The sequence below is a fragment of the Hipposideros armiger genome, unplaced genomic scaffold, assembly GCF_001890085.2.
Source record: "Hipposideros armiger isolate ML-2016 unplaced genomic scaffold, ASM189008v1 scaffold_770, whole genome shotgun sequence".
Lineage (NCBI taxonomy): Eukaryota > Metazoa > Chordata > Mammalia > Chiroptera > Hipposideridae > Hipposideros > Hipposideros armiger.
In genome coordinates this window covers 154,808-174,327 of record NW_017732120.1, presented here as the reverse complement: position 1 = coordinate 174,327, position 19,520 = coordinate 154,808, and the positions used below count along the sequence as shown (strand labels likewise).

Here is a 19,520-nt window from a genome sequence, read left to right as displayed (position 1 = left end):
ATTAGCAACAGGTAAGTTGAAGATAATATAATGGCACTATTAAAAATACGCTTAATAATTTACTTTAAAATAACTCATTTAGCTTCATAAGCAACATGGGATGAGCCCTCTTAAGTGACTAGTAAAAGACACATAAGGACAGCCATACTGGTTCAAATCTATTCTTCATACGCGTCAGTATTCTTTTTTACTCAATGGACACTTCAATTTGACTACTTGAAACTAACGGTGTTTCCGTGTTGTAGCTAGGATAACCCTCGGTAGAAAGCCCCTAAGCGTCCTTCCCTCAGTGGCCTTCTGTTCTCCCCAAACCTCAGGCTAGTCACACAGTGTTCAGGCTTTCTGTAGCTTTCTCATTTGTATCTTTCCACATGTCACTCTGTTTACCTAGAATTTCTTTGCTATTCCCCATAGAATGACTCTCTTTGTTAGGCTGGCTCTTACTTCTCTTTAAAGCCACAGTTCAGCATCACTTCCTCAGGCAAGACTTTTCTACATTTCCTAGACTAGGCTGGAGTCCACACTAAGTACAACCCTGGAGTCTTTATTATACTTTATTTTAATAGCATATGTAACTATCTGTCTCTTCATTATCTAGGGAAAAAAACACAAAGTGTGTTTTACTATGCATTTTATCCCCAGCACTTAACACAGTACCTGGGGGATAATATATACAGTAAAGAATTGTCAAAACTATGAGTTTCTGTGAATTTCTGTAAAACGTTTAAATATGAATTTGTATTCTGAGACTCAGAATGCTTTTGGGTAATCAGGTACTTAAATTCAGTCCTCAATAAGTAAGACGGTACCGAATTTTTTTAATTGCTCTAAATCTGCCAGGTTTGTGCTTCAAGGAATATCTACTCATCCTAGTCTTCTGGGATTGGATGAAGAAGTGTATTCTCAATCTGCCACTTCTATTTATGCATTTAGACTCATGGGATATGAAGATGTTGCAAGAGAATATATTTGTGATATAAGAGTGAGAAAGAATTTTTAAAATGAAATACAATATATGATGCAATATATCTAACGCACTGGGAATTGTGTTATTAGAATTAGAAAGGTACTACATTTACATGGTATTTAAATCCAACATTAGAAAATTTGTAACATTGTCAAATGTAAAATCTAATTTATTTACAATGAATATTGGATGAATTAAATAGATCACCAGAAAATAATTTATCTATTCACTACTTAGTATAAACAATAAGAAAAGTTACAAAAACAATTATGCATGAAGCTCCTGTTGAATTTATCATTATCACACACATCTAACTCAGGCTATACCCATCTATACATATAAACTGGAAACTATCATAAACTTATCTATCTACCTATCTATCTACAGAATTAGAAAACGCCCATATTCTTTCAATTATCCAAGTATTCCAGGTGAGATGTACTTTGTCTTAGAAACAATTAGCCAAATTTCACTCCGCAATTTACATAATCATATGTAATCCAAATTAAACTATAATTTTTGATTGAGTATTTTATATTAGATATTGATATTTCTTCTTAAGGATGCATTTAATGACATTGAAAACTCTTCCACGTGTTTTTAATATACATACCAAAACCTATGGGCAGCTTTATTGTCCATGTGCAATCTAAACTGCTGGGGTAGTTTCCAGGAAACCCAGGGCTGAGGATCACACCACTGAAATCTGACATAGCACCACCGCACTGAGCTGCAAGATAATGAAGTCCGCATAAGCCAGAGCAGTGGAAAACTTCACTGTATTAAAAACAGATTGAAATCATTTCAAGTCTTAATCAAGTCTGAATTAAAACTGTTTGATATAAATTTGAATATTGTCAACTTTCATCTACCACACACTAGTGATCAAATATAATCAATTGACAACTCATTTTCTAAAACAGCATATAAAAACAACATATTTCCTTTCTCAGCAATAAATGCAAGTTCAAATCAATTATAGCACAGCAGGGAGCAGCTCATGAGCAGAGAATACAATCAAACAAGGAGCACATGTCCTTTTCCACAGCGGGCAGTTTATTTCTAATCCTTAAGTACTTCTAGTAATGTTTTGATTCATTCAAAGATAATATAATTCTGAATAAAGTCAAGCCAACAACATCCGTTCTAAGTACTGTGTTCAAGAGGGAACAGTTTCACTCCCTTCCCTTCATTGACTCTTTTTGTGAGAAGGCTAAAGAATTTTCAGAAAAAATATTGGTATCTGTTGGAAGTATGTGAGAAATTCACATATCATGCATGGGATATGGCGTCACTTTATCCTAAAAGAACCTAGACAAAGAATAGGGAAGTACAAAACATGTTAAATGATGTGACGGATTTTGAGAATTTATGCATAGTTTATCAATGTGCTTGTTTTATAATCCCTGGTATACTGATTTACCATTGATAAGCTGAGCAAAAATTATAAAAACAGGTAATTACCAAATTTTAACTTTTACATGATTAAATAGAACATTTAACATGCATTAAAAGAGGAATTACTTTTTGGAAGCTAATTCTTCTAAATGAACATTTTTACCATTTCATCATAGAAGGACTAAAAAACACATCTGCTAATTGTGGGTTGAAGAATTAAATTTCATGATTGAACATCAAGTTTGAAATTCACCGATATAGAACAGGTACTTGCAATTTCACTCATTTATTTCTTGTTAAGAATAACAATATGTAGATACTCAAACTTCAGGTTATATATCATGAATGTAAATTCTGTTGAAATTTTATCAATGTTCTGTATGATATCAATAACAAGTTTGACTGCTATCTTTACGTGAACTGAATAAACTATGTATTAAGCAGATTTCATGAGGAAGATATATATAATCTTGCAGTCTATATATAAATATTTCTTTTAAACATAATTATCACTGAGATTTAAAGATATACCTGTATACTTTTCCACCCTTCTGAAATCTCAGTTCATTCATCCTTAAACTAGAGCAATTTTCAACCTCTCTCTCTCTCTCTCTCTCTCTACACACACACACACACACACACACACACACACACACACACACACATGCGCACAGAGGTGCCAAAAATGTGTACAGATTTTAAGAAAGGAAAAAACTGCATTAAAATTATGCTGATGGTAACCACTTTGAGCACCTCTTGTAATTGCAGCAGTCAAGAAGACTTGTATTCATCTTTTGTTATCAGTATATATTAGTATTACAATTTTAATACAGTTTTCCTTTCTTAAAATGGGTATACATTTGTTTGGAGCCATGTGTTTGTGTGTTTGTGTGTGTGTGTGTGTGTTTGTGTGTNGGTATACATTTGTTTGGAGCCATGTGTTTGTGTGTTTGTGTGTGTGTGTGTGTGTTTGTGTGTGTGTGTGTGTGTGTGTGTGTGTGTATTTTTCTGTTAATTTCTCTTCAAATAGGTTTTCAATTCCTTGCTCTCTTTCATCTCTTTCAGGTACCCATATGATACAAATGTTGATATGCTTGATGTTGTCCCAAAGGTCCCTTAATTTCTCCTCATTTTTTTGGACTCTTTTTTTTTTTTTTTCTGTTCTGATTGGCTGTTTCTTGTTATTTTATCTTTCAAATTGCTGATTTGGCCCTCTGCTTCATCTAATCTAATGTTGATTCTCTCTAATGTATTCTTCACTTCAGTTATTGTATCTTCATTTCTGACTGGTCGTTTTGTATGTTGTATATTTTTTATCTCTAGTTTTATGTTTCCAAACTCTTTGTTGAAGTTCTACCTGAGATTATTGAGCATTCTTACAACCAGTGTTTTAAACTCTGCTTCAGGTAAATTGCTTGTCTCCATTTTGTTTAGTTCTTTTTCTGGAGTTTGGCTTTGTTCTTTGACTTAAGACTTTTTTTTTTGTCTCTCCAGTTTGGCTGCCTCCCTGTATTTCTTTGTATGTATTAGAGGTAGAACTGCTGTGTCTCCCGGTCTTTGTAGAGTGGTCTTATGTAGTAGGTGTGCTGTGGGAGACCCAATGATGTGCAAGCCCCTTCTGAGGGTTGTGTGTGCCCTCCTGTTGTAGTTGAGCCATGGTTGCTGTTTACACATCAATAGGAGGAATTGATTCATAAGCTAACTGGTTGTGAGGACTGGCCGTGGCTACAGCAGAGGAGCTGTTGTGCAGGGACTGACCCTCTGGAGCAGGATTTGCTTTATCAGTACTCTGGTACCAGCTCATTCTGCTCTTCAGGTGTGTTGTTTGTGGAGGTGGTTGCATGGTGCTCTGGTGTGGTGTGAAGCTGCCCACCTGGTGTGTTGCTTCTAGGGGCTTTAGGGAGGGGTTCTGTTATAGGCCAGCATCAGCTGCTGTTTGTGCTCTGCATGAAGCAACTTAGTATGAGCTACAAAGTGATTTGGAGATGGCGATAGTTTTGCTGCATTTGGAGGTGCTAGAGAGAGGCTAAGCTGTCAACCAAGGCTGGCGGCTGCTAGTGCCAGGCTTTGGACTGCTTAGCAAGAGGTACATAAGTGGCACACTCAGGCCTGATGCTACTTGTTTGAGGTTTGTGAACCTTTGGAAGATTTTAGGAAAGTCCACATCATGAGTCAAGACAGGCCATTTTTATGGAAAAGCCACCAGAATAGAAAAGCCACTGGGAGCAGGTTGAGTTGGCCTGAAAATTTGGTGGGGTTGGGTCACAAGGAATCACCAGGACAGGGCGATGGTGTTAGCCAGGTTGATGGAGACTCAGGTATTGTGCCCACCTACATGTGAAGGCCGGATACCAGGAAGGCTCAACAAAGGAACAATGGCTTCTGCTAGCACCTCTGTCTAGAAGAAAGCTGCCCCTCCAGCCCTAACCCTGAAGCCAGACAATTCAGTTCCTCCCTGTATGTTCCTGGTGTCTTTCAAGCTGTTACCGTAGTACTAGAACTCAAAAGAAGTGAACCCAATAGTGAGTAAATCCGTGTGGGCCCTTTACAAGGTGCACTTGGGACTCCAGCAGTCCTCAGTCTCACTCAGCCACAACCTCTGCTGGTTTTCACAGCCAGAAGTTATGGGGTCTTCCCTTCCTAGCACTGGACTGGGAAGCTTGGTGTGTGGCTAGAACCCTTCATTCCTCAGTGGGTACCTCCAGAGCCGGCATAGCTTTCCTGATTTTTAATCACCACATGTGGGTGGGGGACCAGCCCATTCCACATCTCTACCCCTCCTATCAGTCTCAACGTGGCTTTTGCATATTCTTAGTTATAACACTTCTGTTCAGGTACGTTTCAGGTGGTTCTCAATTACTGTTCTGTAGTTTAGTTGAAATTTTGAGGTGGCTACTGGGTAGTATTTAAAATGATAGAATTTTTTGAAAGCAATTGGGATATATTCATCAAAACTTGTAAATAGTTACATGGAATGATACAATTAATCTACTTAGGTAAAATCCTAAGTGAATAGAGGTATGCATAACAGCATATGAAAAGATTTACAAATGTGTATTAAAAAATACAAAACATTAAAGACTAACAAAAAGAGAATAATTACACAAATTAAAGACTCTGCTATGTGCCATGAAGTTATTTTAAAAATCAGATTTTTAAAAACACGTTATGGGATGGGAAATTCTTCTAAATTAATGTCCAGAAGGAAACATTATAAAATAAATATATATGTATATACACACACACTATAGAATCCCAAAATTTTATATTAATTTGTTCATTAAACAATATTTATCAGATGCCTATTTAAGATAAGAACTTTTCTAAGTTTGGAAATATAGGGGTAAACTAATGAACTAAACCCTCTGCTCTCATATCAGCAACACATACATACTATTTATTTTACTCTTTGTGCTCTTTTATACTCCCAATTTTCTATACTCAGTTGGATACATACACACATATACACCCTATATGCATAACACATATAATTGGCATTATATGCATTTATAAATTATTTATAATATGTAAAGAAATATGTCCTTTAAAAAATATCATCTAATCCAAAGTTGAAATGCTGTGAATATCTTTTGCCAATTAAACTTATCTTTACTCTTAGGTATTATTTTCCAGTACTCTCCAACAAGAATTGTGCATAGAGTACATAGGTGTTACAGACTGAAATCTGTCCCCCCAATATTCATATGTTAAATCCCTAAATTCCCATGTGACTGTATTTGGAGATAGGGCCTTTAAGGAGGTAATTAAGGTTAAATAAAATCATAAGGGTTGGGCCATAATCTAGTAGTATTGGTGCCCTTACAGGAAGAGGATAAATATAAACAGTGCTTGCTCACAGAGAAAAGACCATGTGAAAATGTGGGGAGAAGACAGTCATTTACAAGACAAGGAAAGAGGCTCTTAGAAGAAAACAACCATTCCAGAATCTTGATTTTGAACTTACAGCTTCTAAAACTGTGAGAAAATTAATTTCTGTTGCTTAAGCAATCCAGTCTGTGGTATTCTGTTATGGTAACCCCAGAAAACATAATTACAGGTTTGGTTACTGTACAGAAGGGAGTTATACAAGTCACACCAATTCTTTTGTTTTTGTCCTCTTCTTACTCAGAAAGGGCTTTTGTCTTCATCCATTTATCTTAATTATGCTTATCATCCTAACTCTGTAAATTTTATGAGCTATGTTTCCCAATGACTTCAGTGAATACCAGTCTCACATTTCTGAAATTCTATCATGTATCTAACACTAAATCACCCTATTTCATTTTTTTTATGTCTGCCACTCTAAATGGTAAAAGGATATATTAATAATAGGGATAATACCTCACATATCTTTTCATACTCTATAGCCCAGTATATTAATGGTTGCATACAGGTGCAAGAAATGAGAAAGAAAATAGTTGGGGGGGGTGAGAGGTTAGATAAAAATAATTGGAAGATGCATTAATTTAGGACAAAAGTTTGGGACCCTACTTTTTAAAGCCTTAAAGACCTTTCTGATATAGTCCATATCTCAACTGCCTGTTACCATTGAAGACATCTCATTTAGTGTCATTCTCCCTTTGGTAGACTCCAGATTCCTTACCTACTCTGGCTCAGTCATAAGAATATTTGCTATTTTCCTAATCCATAGGTATTTCTATCATATCACACTGAGAAAACTTTCTGGGGGATCAAAAAAACCTAATATATTTTCTCAGTTTCTACATTGATACTGAATTGGGGTAAAAATCTATAAAAAAATTTAAATTAAAAACTTTTTAAAAAAAGATATGAAACATTTATCTCAAAGTATCATTTCCATAAAACTTAACAAAAGGAAAACTATCTTTTTGAACATCATACACAGAGTGTAGCTTTAAAATTTGATAAAGCTTCTAAATGATTTATAGTTCTTTAACTTACCCAAACAAATTGGAATTGGGTAATTCCATCTTCTTACAGGTCCAGGCATACATGTAATGTGCGAATGACCCTATATAAACAAGACAATGCAGTTCAGTACACATTCTAAAAAGTTAAATTAAACATAGCATAATGAATGGTTATTATGAAAACAAGCTTAAATATATGTCATTTTCATATTTTTTAACTTTCACTGGAAATTTTAGAATTATTTAGAATAAGAAAGGTAACTATACACAATTGTGATAAAATATAAAAAATAACAAGGTCATGGTAGAACAATTAAGACTCCATATCATGTTAGAATTACAGTTTTAAAATTTTTTCTATCAAAAATATACTAAGATAGTACAATGATTACACAAGTGAAATGGCCATAGACATAGTGATTTATAATAAATTCCTGTGATATTCAAGGTGAGATAGGTTAACAAATAATTATAAAATACTTTCATAAAAATACTAAAACAGATCAATTAAGGTATATTAAATTTTGAATTGAAATATAAAATCCAGAAAGATCTGATTACACTTCTTCTGAGAGAAATAATTTGTGTTACAACTAACAAAGACAATATATTATTTTTAATTTGGCTTCCTCTAAGGAATTTATTTAATTAACATGTGATATAGTTTGTGCCTCAATTTTTTTCACATAATTTCTTAATAAGTGTATCCTTTAGGAAAATTTTTATGAGGCCATAATTTTGAGACCCTTCAAAAAACCTATAACAGAGGATCAATATAAATACAAAAAACATCAAAATGTACATTGCAAATCCACGTCTATAGCAAAATATATTGCTAGTTGAGTTTCAATAATTTAGGGACTTTATTATCATGGAAGTTTCATTTAATGTTTTACGTAGTACTTCATTTTCATTTTGAAATTCTAAAGACCTGGGAGTTCAGCTGTCACATCCTATGTGAATAGAGAGAACAGTGGAAACTACATTGATTCAAAAATCATTTTGATTACTGCAAAAAAAACAAATTTAGTTCATCTCAGCAATTTCTCTCATGAATATATTTTATTGACAAATCGAATGGCTTTTGACATTAGGCTAAACTATAATGGCCAAGATCAATATTGTTTTAAAACTTGTGGATTACAATCATTTGTTTGTTAAAATATTTGAAAAGGGCAATGAAAATCAAAATTATGATTTTACAATAGATTTACCTGAAGAGAGTAGCCTTGATCGCACTGAAAGGATACCACATCACCAACCATGTATCTGTCTCCAATTTTAATTCCACTGCTAGGAGTTTGTGGTTCAGGACAAGAATCCAAACCAATTGCTGTGAATATTTAATGATCATAATATAAGTAAGTTTCCAATAATGAATGTTCAACTCATGTTTATTAAATTACCAAAATTGAATATCTGACTCATTAAAACTACATTTTACATTGAGACATTAAGAATATTCTGTATGAATTAGGAGTAGATTCTAAGATGCAGAATAAGTAAACACTGTGTCTCCTGCCTCCCATGACTACATTGCAATTACAACTAAATTATGGAACAATTAACCTCAAGAACCATCTGAAGACTAACTGAATAGAACCCCAATAACTAAGGATATAAAGAAGAGGCCATGTTAAGACTCGTAGGAGGAGCGGAGATGGGAATGGGCTGCCTCACGCCCACAGGTAGTGGTTGAGCACTGGGAGAGACACGTCAGTGGCAGATGTTCCCCTGATGAACGAGAGTCCCAGCCCCACAGTGGGTTTCCCAGCCCAGGGATCCAAACTGGGAAGAGGAATCCCCACAATATCTGGCTGTGAAAATCAGTGAGGATTCTGCCCATCTGGGTGACGTAGAAGGCAGCTAGAAACCCAGACATCTTCTTAAAGGGCCAGTGCACAGATTCACTTACTTGCAGGCACTCACCCTGGGCTCCAGAAGAAAAAACGGCAATTCAAGAGGTGCCAGAGACATACAGGATAAAACTGAGCTATGTGGCTTCAGGGTGAGAGCTAGAGGAACAGTCTCCATTATCCCTGTGTGGAACCCAACTTACATACAGCTTATAGACAGGTGCCATCTTTCCTGTGTTGAGCCCTCCCCCACATGACCAAACCTGAAACTGCATTGGCCTGATGAACTCTGCAGCCCCACTCCAGAGACTCTCTGCGATGCCGTCCCACCCTACTCAGGCACTCTTAGCAAATGGGCAGCCAGCCCCGTATCACACACTGCTGGAGGCTCTTCCAGCAGCAAACAACCCACAGCAGCTTGTGCAACTGCCTGGGATGCTTTCAGTGGCAGGAAGTCAGTGTCAACTAAGGCTGCAGCCTTTCATAGACAAGTCTTGGGGATATGCAGGCCCAGAGTGAGAAGCAGCTGGCCTCAGTGTTCTCTGGGTATTTTGTGAGTGGACACAGGCTAGGCACTGGGCAAAGAACTGAATCTGCATTAACCTTGTGAATACCACCTTCCCAGTGATAACCTGGGAACCTGCCCAACCCAGCTTGTGAGGTGGCACCAGAAGCACTTTCCCAACAGGGCAACCAGCCTAACCCTGGGAAATTAAGGAGGCTCTTTTTAGTGGCTGAGCCTTACAGGCAGCTGACAGGTAGCAATAGTCCTAGAGGTGCCCTGGGCCTTTTGCTAAACTGCCACAAGCCAAATACTAGTGACAGCAAGCCTCCGTTCTCAGCTGGCCACCCCCACATGCCTCCAGGTCCAGCACAGGCAGCAACCAACTGCATATAGCTTTGTAGCTCCCATTAGGTTGCTCCGGGCCAGTCACAGTCAAGGTTGAACTTAGCTTGCATGGGAAACCCTCCCAAGAGGTATCAGAAAGAACATACATGAAGGCTGGCTTCAGACCAAAACAAAGCACTACCCAATTAGCCTCAGAGGTGGCACACCCAACAGGTGTCTCAATAGGCACAGAAATCTGCGGAGGCAAATCCCCCTCTGAGAGATTAACCTTCACACAGTAGTTCATACACTGTGAGCATGGCCAGTCCTCACAGTCAGCTGGAAGTCAAACCTACCCAATGACACACCAAAACTAATCAAAGCACAATTATACTAGGAGGCCACACATGACCCACACAAGGGACACTCCTGGAGTACCTGGTGCAGGTGATCAGAGAAACTATGCCATTGGGTCACACAGAACACCTACTACATAAGGCCATCCAGGGAAGACTGAGAGACTAGGAGATCTACCCAACACATAAAAATAAACACAGAGAGGAAGATAAAATGAAGAAATAAAAGAACATGTTCCAAATAAATTAACAGGAGAAAACTCCAGGAAAAGAACTAAATAAAATGGAGGCAACCAACTGATCAGAGACAGAGTTCAAAATATTGATTATAAGAATGCTTAAGGAACTTAGTGAAAACTTCAGCAGAGATAATAATCATAAAGGACATAGAAATCATAAAAAAGAACCAGTCAGAAATAAAGAGTACAATAACTAAAAGGAAGATTATATTAAACAAAATCAACAGATTAGATGAAACAGGGAATTGAATCAGCGATTTGAAAGATAAGGTAGTATAAAACATCCAATTAAAACAACATAAAGAAAAAAAAAAACAAAGATAGCTTAAGGGGCCTCTGGAACAACATCAGGTGTAACAACATTCACATTATAGGAGTACCAGAAGGAAAAGAGCAGGAGCAAGGGATCAAGAACCTATTTGAAGAAATAATGACTGAAAACGTCCCTAACCTGGTGAAGGAAATAGACATACAATGCCAGGAAGTGCAGAGTCCCAAACAACATGAACCCAAGGAGGCCCACGCCAAGACACATCACAATTAAAATAGCAAAAGTTAATGATAAAGAGAGACTCCTAAAAACAGCAAGAGAAAGACAACTATTTACGAAAAGGGAGCTCCCCTAAGACTATCAGCTGATTTCTTAACAGAAAATTTTCAGGCCAGAAGGGAGTGGCACAAAATATTCAAAGAGATGAAAAGCAAAGACCTACAACCAAGGCTACTCTACCCAGACAAGTAAAAGCTAAAGCAATTCATTACCACCAAGCAGTATTACAAAAAATGTTAAAGAGACTTCCTTAAGAAGAAGGATATAGGGCCGGCCGAGTGGTGCGATGGTTAAGAACTCGCTTGGGATGCCAGAGGGCCCTGGTTCGGATCCCACATATGAGGGCCAGTGACACTGCCCTCTACAGCTAAGATGCTGAACAACAGTTCAACCTGGAGCTGGGCTGCCGTGAGTCGCTGGCGACGGCGTAGGCTGCAATCCCTGTGGCAATGGGTTGCCATGGGCTACCATATGTAGCCAGCAGCCAGCGTGAGCGGCCAGCAGCCGCAGTGAGCGGCCGTCCAGAAGCCGGCGACTGATCTGCCTCGCCAGGGAAGAGTGCAATGATGGTGCCAACTTGGGCCAGTGAAGCAGCGTCCTCCACAACTAGATTGAAGAACAAAATGACAGCAACTTGTCTGTTCCCCTTCCCCAAATTCCCCATCACTGTTCCCATCCCCCCAATTACCCAATAAAAATCTTTAAAAAAAAAAAAAAAAAAAAAGAAGAAGGATATAAACAACATCAAAAACAGAAAACCATAAATATAAATAATAAAATAGAAATAACCATGTACCTATCAATAATCACTTTAAATATAAATAGATCAAATGCTCCAATCAAAAGACATAGGGTAGCTGAATAGATAAGAAAACAAGAACCATGCATATGCTGTGTAAAAGAGACCCACTTTAGACTGAAAGACACATAGACTGAAATCAAAGGGATGGAAAAGATATTTCGTGCAAATGGAAATTAAAAAAAGAAAGCTGAAGTAGCAATACTTACATCAGACAAAACAGACTTTAAAACAAAGACTATAAGAGACAAAGAAGGACATTATATAATGATGAAGAGATTAATCCAACAAGAGGATATAACCCTAGAAAACCAATAAAGGAGCACATAAATACATCAAGCAAATATTGACTGATATAAAAGGAGAGATCAATAGTAACACAGTCATAGTAGGGGACTTTAACACCACACTGACACCAATGAACAGGTTGTCCAGACAATAAGTTAGCAAGAAAACAGCAGATGTAAATGACACACTAGACTGGATGGGTTTAATTGATATTTTTAGAACATTCACACCAAGGCAGTAGAATATACATTATTTTCAAATGCACAGGGAACATTTTCCAAGATAGACCACATGTTAGGCCACAAAACAAGTTTCAATAAATTCAAGAAGTATGAAATCATATCAAGTGTTTTCTCCTACCATGATGGTACGAAACTAGAAATCAATTACAAAGCAACAAACAAACAAAACCTAAAAAACACACAAACACATGGAAGCTAAATAAGCTACTAGGCAATTAATGGGTCAACAATGACATCAAGGAATAAATCAAAAGATACCTTGAGACAAACAAAGATGAAAACACAACAACCCAAAATATATGAGACATAGAAACATCAGTCCTAAGAGAGTAATTCATAGCAATACAGGCCTGCCTCAAGAAACAAGAAAAATCGTGGCTGGCTGAGTGGTGCATTGGTTAAGAGTTGGCTTGGGACACCAGCTCTGAGCAGCAGGGCCCCGGTTTGGATCCCACATTAGGGCCAGTGACGCTGCACCCTCTACAGCTAAGATGGTGAACAACATCTTGACCTGAAGCTGGGCTGCCATGAGTCACCGTCCAAGGGCTGGTGAGTGACTGTCTCACCCAGAAAGAGTGCAGTGATAATACCAACATGGGCCAGTGAAGCGATGCTCTCCACAACTAGACTGAAGAACAAAAGGATAGCAATTTGTCTGTTCGCCTCCCCCAATTCCCCAATAAAATCTTAAAAAAAAATCTTCCAATTGGAAATGAAGAAGTAAAACTTTCATTATTTGCACAGGACACAATACTATAATAGAGAGAACCCTAAAGATTATACCAAAAAACTATTAGACTTGACAAATTAATTCTGTAAAGTAGCAAGATACAAAATAAATACTAAGAAATTAATGGAATTTTTATACACCAATAATGAACTATCAGAAAGAGAAATTAGGAAAACAATCCCATTTACAATTGCATCAAAAGATAAAATACCTAGAATTAAGTTTAACCAAGAAAGTAAAATAACTGTACTCAGAAAATTATGACATTGAAGAAAGTAATGTAAAAAGATACAAACAAACGAAAGCATATACTATGGTCATGGATAGGAAGAATATCATTAAAATGTCCATATCATCCAAAGAAATCTACAGATCCAATACAATATCTATCAAAATACCAATGGCTCTTTTCACAGAAGTAGAACAAATAATCCTTAAATTTATAAAGAACCATAAAAGACCTCAAATACCCACAGCAATCTTGAGAAAGAACAATGTTGGAGGCATTATACTACTGGATATAAAACTATACTTTAAGGCCATAGTAATCAAAATAGCATGGTGTTGGCATGAAACAGATATAGATCAATGGAACAGAATAGAGATCCCAGAAATAAATGCACACCTATATGGTCATTTAATCTATAAAAAAAGGAGGTAAGAACATACAATGGGGTAAAGAGAGCCTATTCAACCAACAGTGCTGGGAAAACGGGGCAGATGCATGCAAAAAAAATGAAACTGGACCACGTTCTTACTCCTTATACAAGAATAAACTCAAAATGGACTAAGGACTTAAATATAAGACCCCAAACCATAAAACTAGAAGAAAACATAGGCAGCAAAATTGTTTGACATTACCTTTAGTAATATTTTTTTCTGATATATCTCCTCGGGCAAGAGAAACAAAAGAAAAAATAAACAAATGGGACTATATAAACTGAAAAGTTTTTGCACAGCAAAAGAAATCATCAACAAAATGAAAAGATACCCTACTGAATGGGAGAGGATATTTGCCGATGATACATCAGAAAGGAGTTAATATTTAAAATTTATAAAGAACTCGTGCAATTCAACACCAAGAAAATAAACAATCCAATTAACAAATGGGAAGAGGACCTGAATATGCAGTTTCCAAAGAGGACATACAGATGACCAACAGACATATGAAAAGATGCTCAATAATGCTAATCAGCAGGGAAATGCAAATCAAAACCACAATGAGATACCACCTCACACCTGTAAGAAAGGTTGTCATCAATAACTCAAAACACAAGTGTTAGTGAGGATGTGGAGAAAATGGAACCCTCATTGGTTTAACTGTTGTAACCATTATGGAAAACGGTTTGAAGTTTCCTCAAAAAATTAAAAATACAACAACCTTATGATCCAGCAATTTCACTTCTGGGTATTGATCCAAAGAAATCCAAAACACTGATTCAACAAGATATATGCACCCCTGCTCCATGTTGACAGCAGTGCTATTTACAATAACCAAGATATGGAAGCAACCAAAATGCCCATCAAAAGATAACTGGATAAAGAAATTATGGTACATATATATAATGGAATATTACTCAGCCATAAAAAATGAAATATTACCATTAGGGAACTGGGTGGACCTAGAAGATATTATGCTAAGTGAAATAAGCAAGACAGAGAGAGACAAATATCATATGATCTCACTTATTGGAATCTAAAGAACAAAATAAACAAATGAAAATACAAACAGATTTATAGATACAGGGAAAAACTGATGGTTACCAATGGGAGAGGGGTTGGGTAAAAAAGGTAAAAGGATTAAGAAGTACAAATTGGTAGTTACAAAGTAGTCCTCAGGATGTAAATAAAGTATAGGGAATATAGTCAATATTATTGTAATATCCATGTGTAGTGCTAGGTGTGTACTAGAGTTATTGGGGGGGGTTCATGTCATAAATGACATAAATGTCTAACCACTAGGCCGTATACCTAAAACTAATATAAAAGTAATATTGAATATTAACTGTAATAAATAAATAAATACATAAATAAACAAATAATGTTCTGTGAACAATATTTAACTGTAGATGTTAAGAGCAGTATGCTACGGAACTTCCCCATAAACCTATTTCTTTGAATTTGCATGGAACTAATCATTAAATTGTTGTGTGATCATACTTAAATTCTTTTCCTAACTCCGAGCGTCAGTGTATCCTACAGTAAAACAAAACTCAAAAATTTCTAAAAATAGAACCCCTAAGTAAAAAAATAGTAATTTTTGCGAAAATAAAATAAAATTATATTTGTAAAACATTCTTAGTAAAATAACAAAATTTTGCTTTCATCCATATCACCTGTTCCTTCTTCCTTCACATGGGTTTTTAATTCATGAGATATTTTTTTAATGTACTTATTACATGCAAATTTTTAAAAATATAATTAAGATTTGTTCTCCAAAGAAGAAAGGAGAAAAATGCATATCTCATTGAGACCTGAAAAGTATTATTTAACATTTGAAATCAGTTATGTCTGAGAGGGAGATAATAATATAATTTAAAACACTTTCATTATTTTTACATTAAGTATTTATTTTTAAACATAAAAGAATAAAAAACATACAAAATGTAAAAGGTTTTATTAAAATTATTCATTTAAAGGCTTAAAAAAGATTTGATTTTTTGGGGGAAAATATTTTTTTAAACATGTGAATGGATTATGTGTTATTAAAATTTTTTATCTTCAAGAAAAACCAATGTTTACAATTTGCCTTTTTTATTCATATTTGTAAGCTACTCTAATGCATATTGTATTTCACTGAATGGAAAGAAATAGTCACCACTCCAAAATTATTATACATATATTCATTTCATTAAAAATATTAAAACTAAATCCTGAAGTGTGACAATACCTCATATATCACTTCTCTCCTTGACCACCTTATTTCCCTTAGATAGATTCTCTCACAGCACCAACCACTCATATTTTTTTGTGGCACTTAATGTAAGTTAATAAGGAGTAAATAATTGTGTAATTAGTTGTTCAGCGTTCATTTCCCCTCTGAGAATGGAAGGGCAGTTTAGAGCATACCATCCTAGGGAAGCACCCAATAAACACTGGTTGTATGGATGAGTGAATAGTATAAAAAAGAAAGTGAATTCTTAATCATTTCTTAATAAATACAAGCTCCTACCTCTGCAAATGGAAGATATATTTTCCATCTACTAATACAATGAATAGTTAGGGTAGCTAAAACTCATGCCAAATTAGGTGACATTTAAGGATAGAAAATAGCATAACAGCAGTAACTTGATAGAATTATGATTAGATCAGAAAGTAAGGCAGTAAAAGAGGGTGAGCAAACTGATTGTTTGGGAATGCATTTGAGGCAGTCCTAAGAGAGATTAGGGAATTCTGTGGACTGGAATTCTACTGCCCGCTGCTTCAATTAGCCAGGTCTCTAAACATAGATCATGTTCCATATTTCTTGATTTTTTTTTTTGTAATCTTGAATTGATGGACCTAGGGAAAAAAGCTACCATTAAATTGTGACCTACTTTTAAAATGTTAAGGGTTACAGTCTCACTTCCTCAACTATATCTTGAGATCCAAGAACAGACAGAACTGTCTTACATTTGTTTTAATCTCATTTAATGCCCGTAGTGGGCCTTGCATATTATATTCATCTGATTTCATAGAGGCCTTCTCAGGAGTTACTGAATACAAAAAAAAAAAAAAGCGAGTTCTGTTATAAACATATATGTCTTGTCAATACGATTTTGCATTCCTTTGGTATAATCTTAGCTTCTTGGGAATCTAAACAACACCTATTACTCTTCACAGTTAAGGTCATTCTTGCAGTCGTTCTTACTGAGAAGGCCAAATTCTGTGCAAGTTCATTTCTCTTTTCTTTCTATCAAGTTCTCCATTCATGGTTATATACACAGAAAGCTATTAATAACCAGAAGTGATGGTTTCCTCCCCTGGGAGGAGGTACAGTGGTGTCGAGATACTGAGAGCCTCCTTTTTAAGCAAGGTTGTTGCCTAATATACACAGATATAGTAAAATATTTATGAAATAACTTTAACTTAAAAAATAGGATACATAACTCTTATACACAAAATAATAGCAATTTTTTAAGTTAAAAATTTTTATATGTATATCATCACAGAGAAAAATGGCCAAAAGGAAATATGCCAAATAGTAGCAGTGTTTATTAATGATCATGAACTTTTTGGTGATTTGTATGTGCTTACTTGTATTTTCCTGCATTTCCAAAACTTTTAAATGAACATGAATTATTTCTGTAAATAATAAAATCACTTAACTGTTGGATAAATTAGTATTAGCAGAAAATGTGGGGGTAAAAGAACACTCCCTTCTATTTTTCTAGAAGGAATTGAGGTGGACCAGTTATCTGTTGAATATGATTGTTTCAGGGAAGAAAGTTAAGGAGGTAATCAGATAAGCAAGAGAAGTCACATGTTAATGGCCTCTCTCATTTCTTTGTATCTCATTGTTTTATGTGCACTAAAGAAAATAAAACAGAAATATATTAAAATCCAGCAGTTCATATTTTATAGTCACTTTTTTATTTACACAAATAAACCTGAGTGATTAAATAGTAATTTAAAAATGTCTCCTTTAAGAATTATTTTTCACTTCTCTATAAGTGACATGAAACCAATAGGTTATTTGCAGGAATCAACAGCAAAAAAATAATTTTGTAAAAATGTTGTAAAGGATTTTCCCATGCTTACCCAAGGCAATCAAAATATTGAGTCATTTTTAGTTTCATGAGTGTAAATTTTGTAAAATTATGTCCTTTGCAATCAAAAATGCTCTTTGGATGTTTTTTTTTTAATTTTTTAATGGTAACTGCCTCAATTAATTTGCTGTTGTAGCCAAAAACAAACAGAAATAAATCCAGAGACAAATCCATATCAAATACCTAGAGTTATGTCTGCTGTCAAATTACTGTAGGCAATTACCCTGGCTGAAAACATTAAAACCTCAGTTCATATTTCTAAGTTATTTACAACCAAATATTATTCTTTCCAATTCTTTTCACAGGGTAATCAATCTGGAGTAGAAAATGTTATTAATCATATCAGATAATTCTAATTATACAATTATATATAAAATATAACATATAACTAATATATAATACATAATATATAATATTTAATATGTGTATATACATGTGTATATATAAATATACGTGTATATATACTAGCATTTCACAATAATGTTAAGGAGTTTTTAATGCATTGAGAGAAAGAAACAGGGAGTAGAAGAAAGCTTAATTATTGCCAAGACTCCCAGTAACATTGTTTTGTTAAAGAAAAACTCCTTTATGAATTTTACATGACAACCCATGTGTAAATTTATTGAAAATGAAGACCAAAAGGACCAAAAATCATGGGTTTGCATTTATGTGAGAACGGAACAAGAATTGAATCATGTGTCTTTGCACAAGAAGTTGTATTTGGTGGAAGTAAAGATCTTACTATTTTAAATAAATCACATCTTCAATTCAAAATTTTTCTCTGACTAATGGATACAAAAGAACTTTTATTACTATGTTTATGCTACTCTTGAGGGTTTTTAAATATACTAGAACTATAATTTGGCATTCCACATTTATCATCATAACAGTTTGAGAATCACATAGAAATATGGTGATAAAGCATGAATTCAACATGAGTTGGTCTGCTAGTTTGAGCACTTAGAGAAAACTGCAATAGTAAGCACGCAGACTTTTTTTCTCAAAAAATGTACCTTGGAATTAATTAATCAGTCTACTAAACAAATATGTGTGAAATACCTAGTATATAACATGTAACTTGAATGTTTGTAGGTAAGTTTTTTTAGGAGGAACAATTCTAACATTTAATAATCACTGATGGGCAGCAGTGCTTCAGAAATGTGTTATGATGCAGGCTCTGTTCATAGGTACCTTGATCCTTAAGTTTTGGGGTTTTTTTACTCACTTTACTTATGTTTACCTTAATTAACATTTAATTTAGCAGTGCTGTGAATAACTGAATATTCAAAAGAGATACTACTTATGAAATTTCAGCCTACGGAATAATGCTATATTAAAATGATAAGTGGAATCTGACATATAGGTACCATTCATTCATTAAACAAGCAACTGATGAACACCTATTGTATACTGTGTATCATGTTACAATAGATGGTGACAATGCTAAGCTCGATTAGCAACATACACAACCATGCTCCAAAGGAACCCTTTTTGGAGCAGGAGAGGATGTAACTTTATTTTTTTTTAATTTTTTTAAAGATTTTTATTGGGGAATTGGGGGATGGGAACAGTGCTGGGGAATTGGGGGAAGGGGAACAGACAAGTTGCTGTCTTTTTGTTCTTCAG

At 35.2% G+C, this 19,520-nt stretch overlaps 1 protein-coding gene across 1 annotated transcript in view; it reads right to left on the bottom strand.

The window, feature by feature from the left end:
- The window catches only part of CSMD3 (CUB and Sushi multiple domains 3), a gene marked incomplete at its 5' end in the record, with an annotated part of 280,868 nt that overhangs the window by 107,805 nt on the left and 153,543 nt on the right, over positions 1–19,520 (bottom strand). Inside the window, 3 exons of the mRNA XM_019628256.1 lie at positions 1,581–1,697; positions 7,289–7,358; positions 8,472–8,590. Coding sequence (XP_019483801.1) covers positions 1,581–1,697; positions 7,289–7,358; positions 8,472–8,590 — 306 coding nt within the window. The remainder of the gene's footprint in view (positions 1–1,580; positions 1,698–7,288; positions 7,359–8,471; positions 8,591–19,520) is intronic.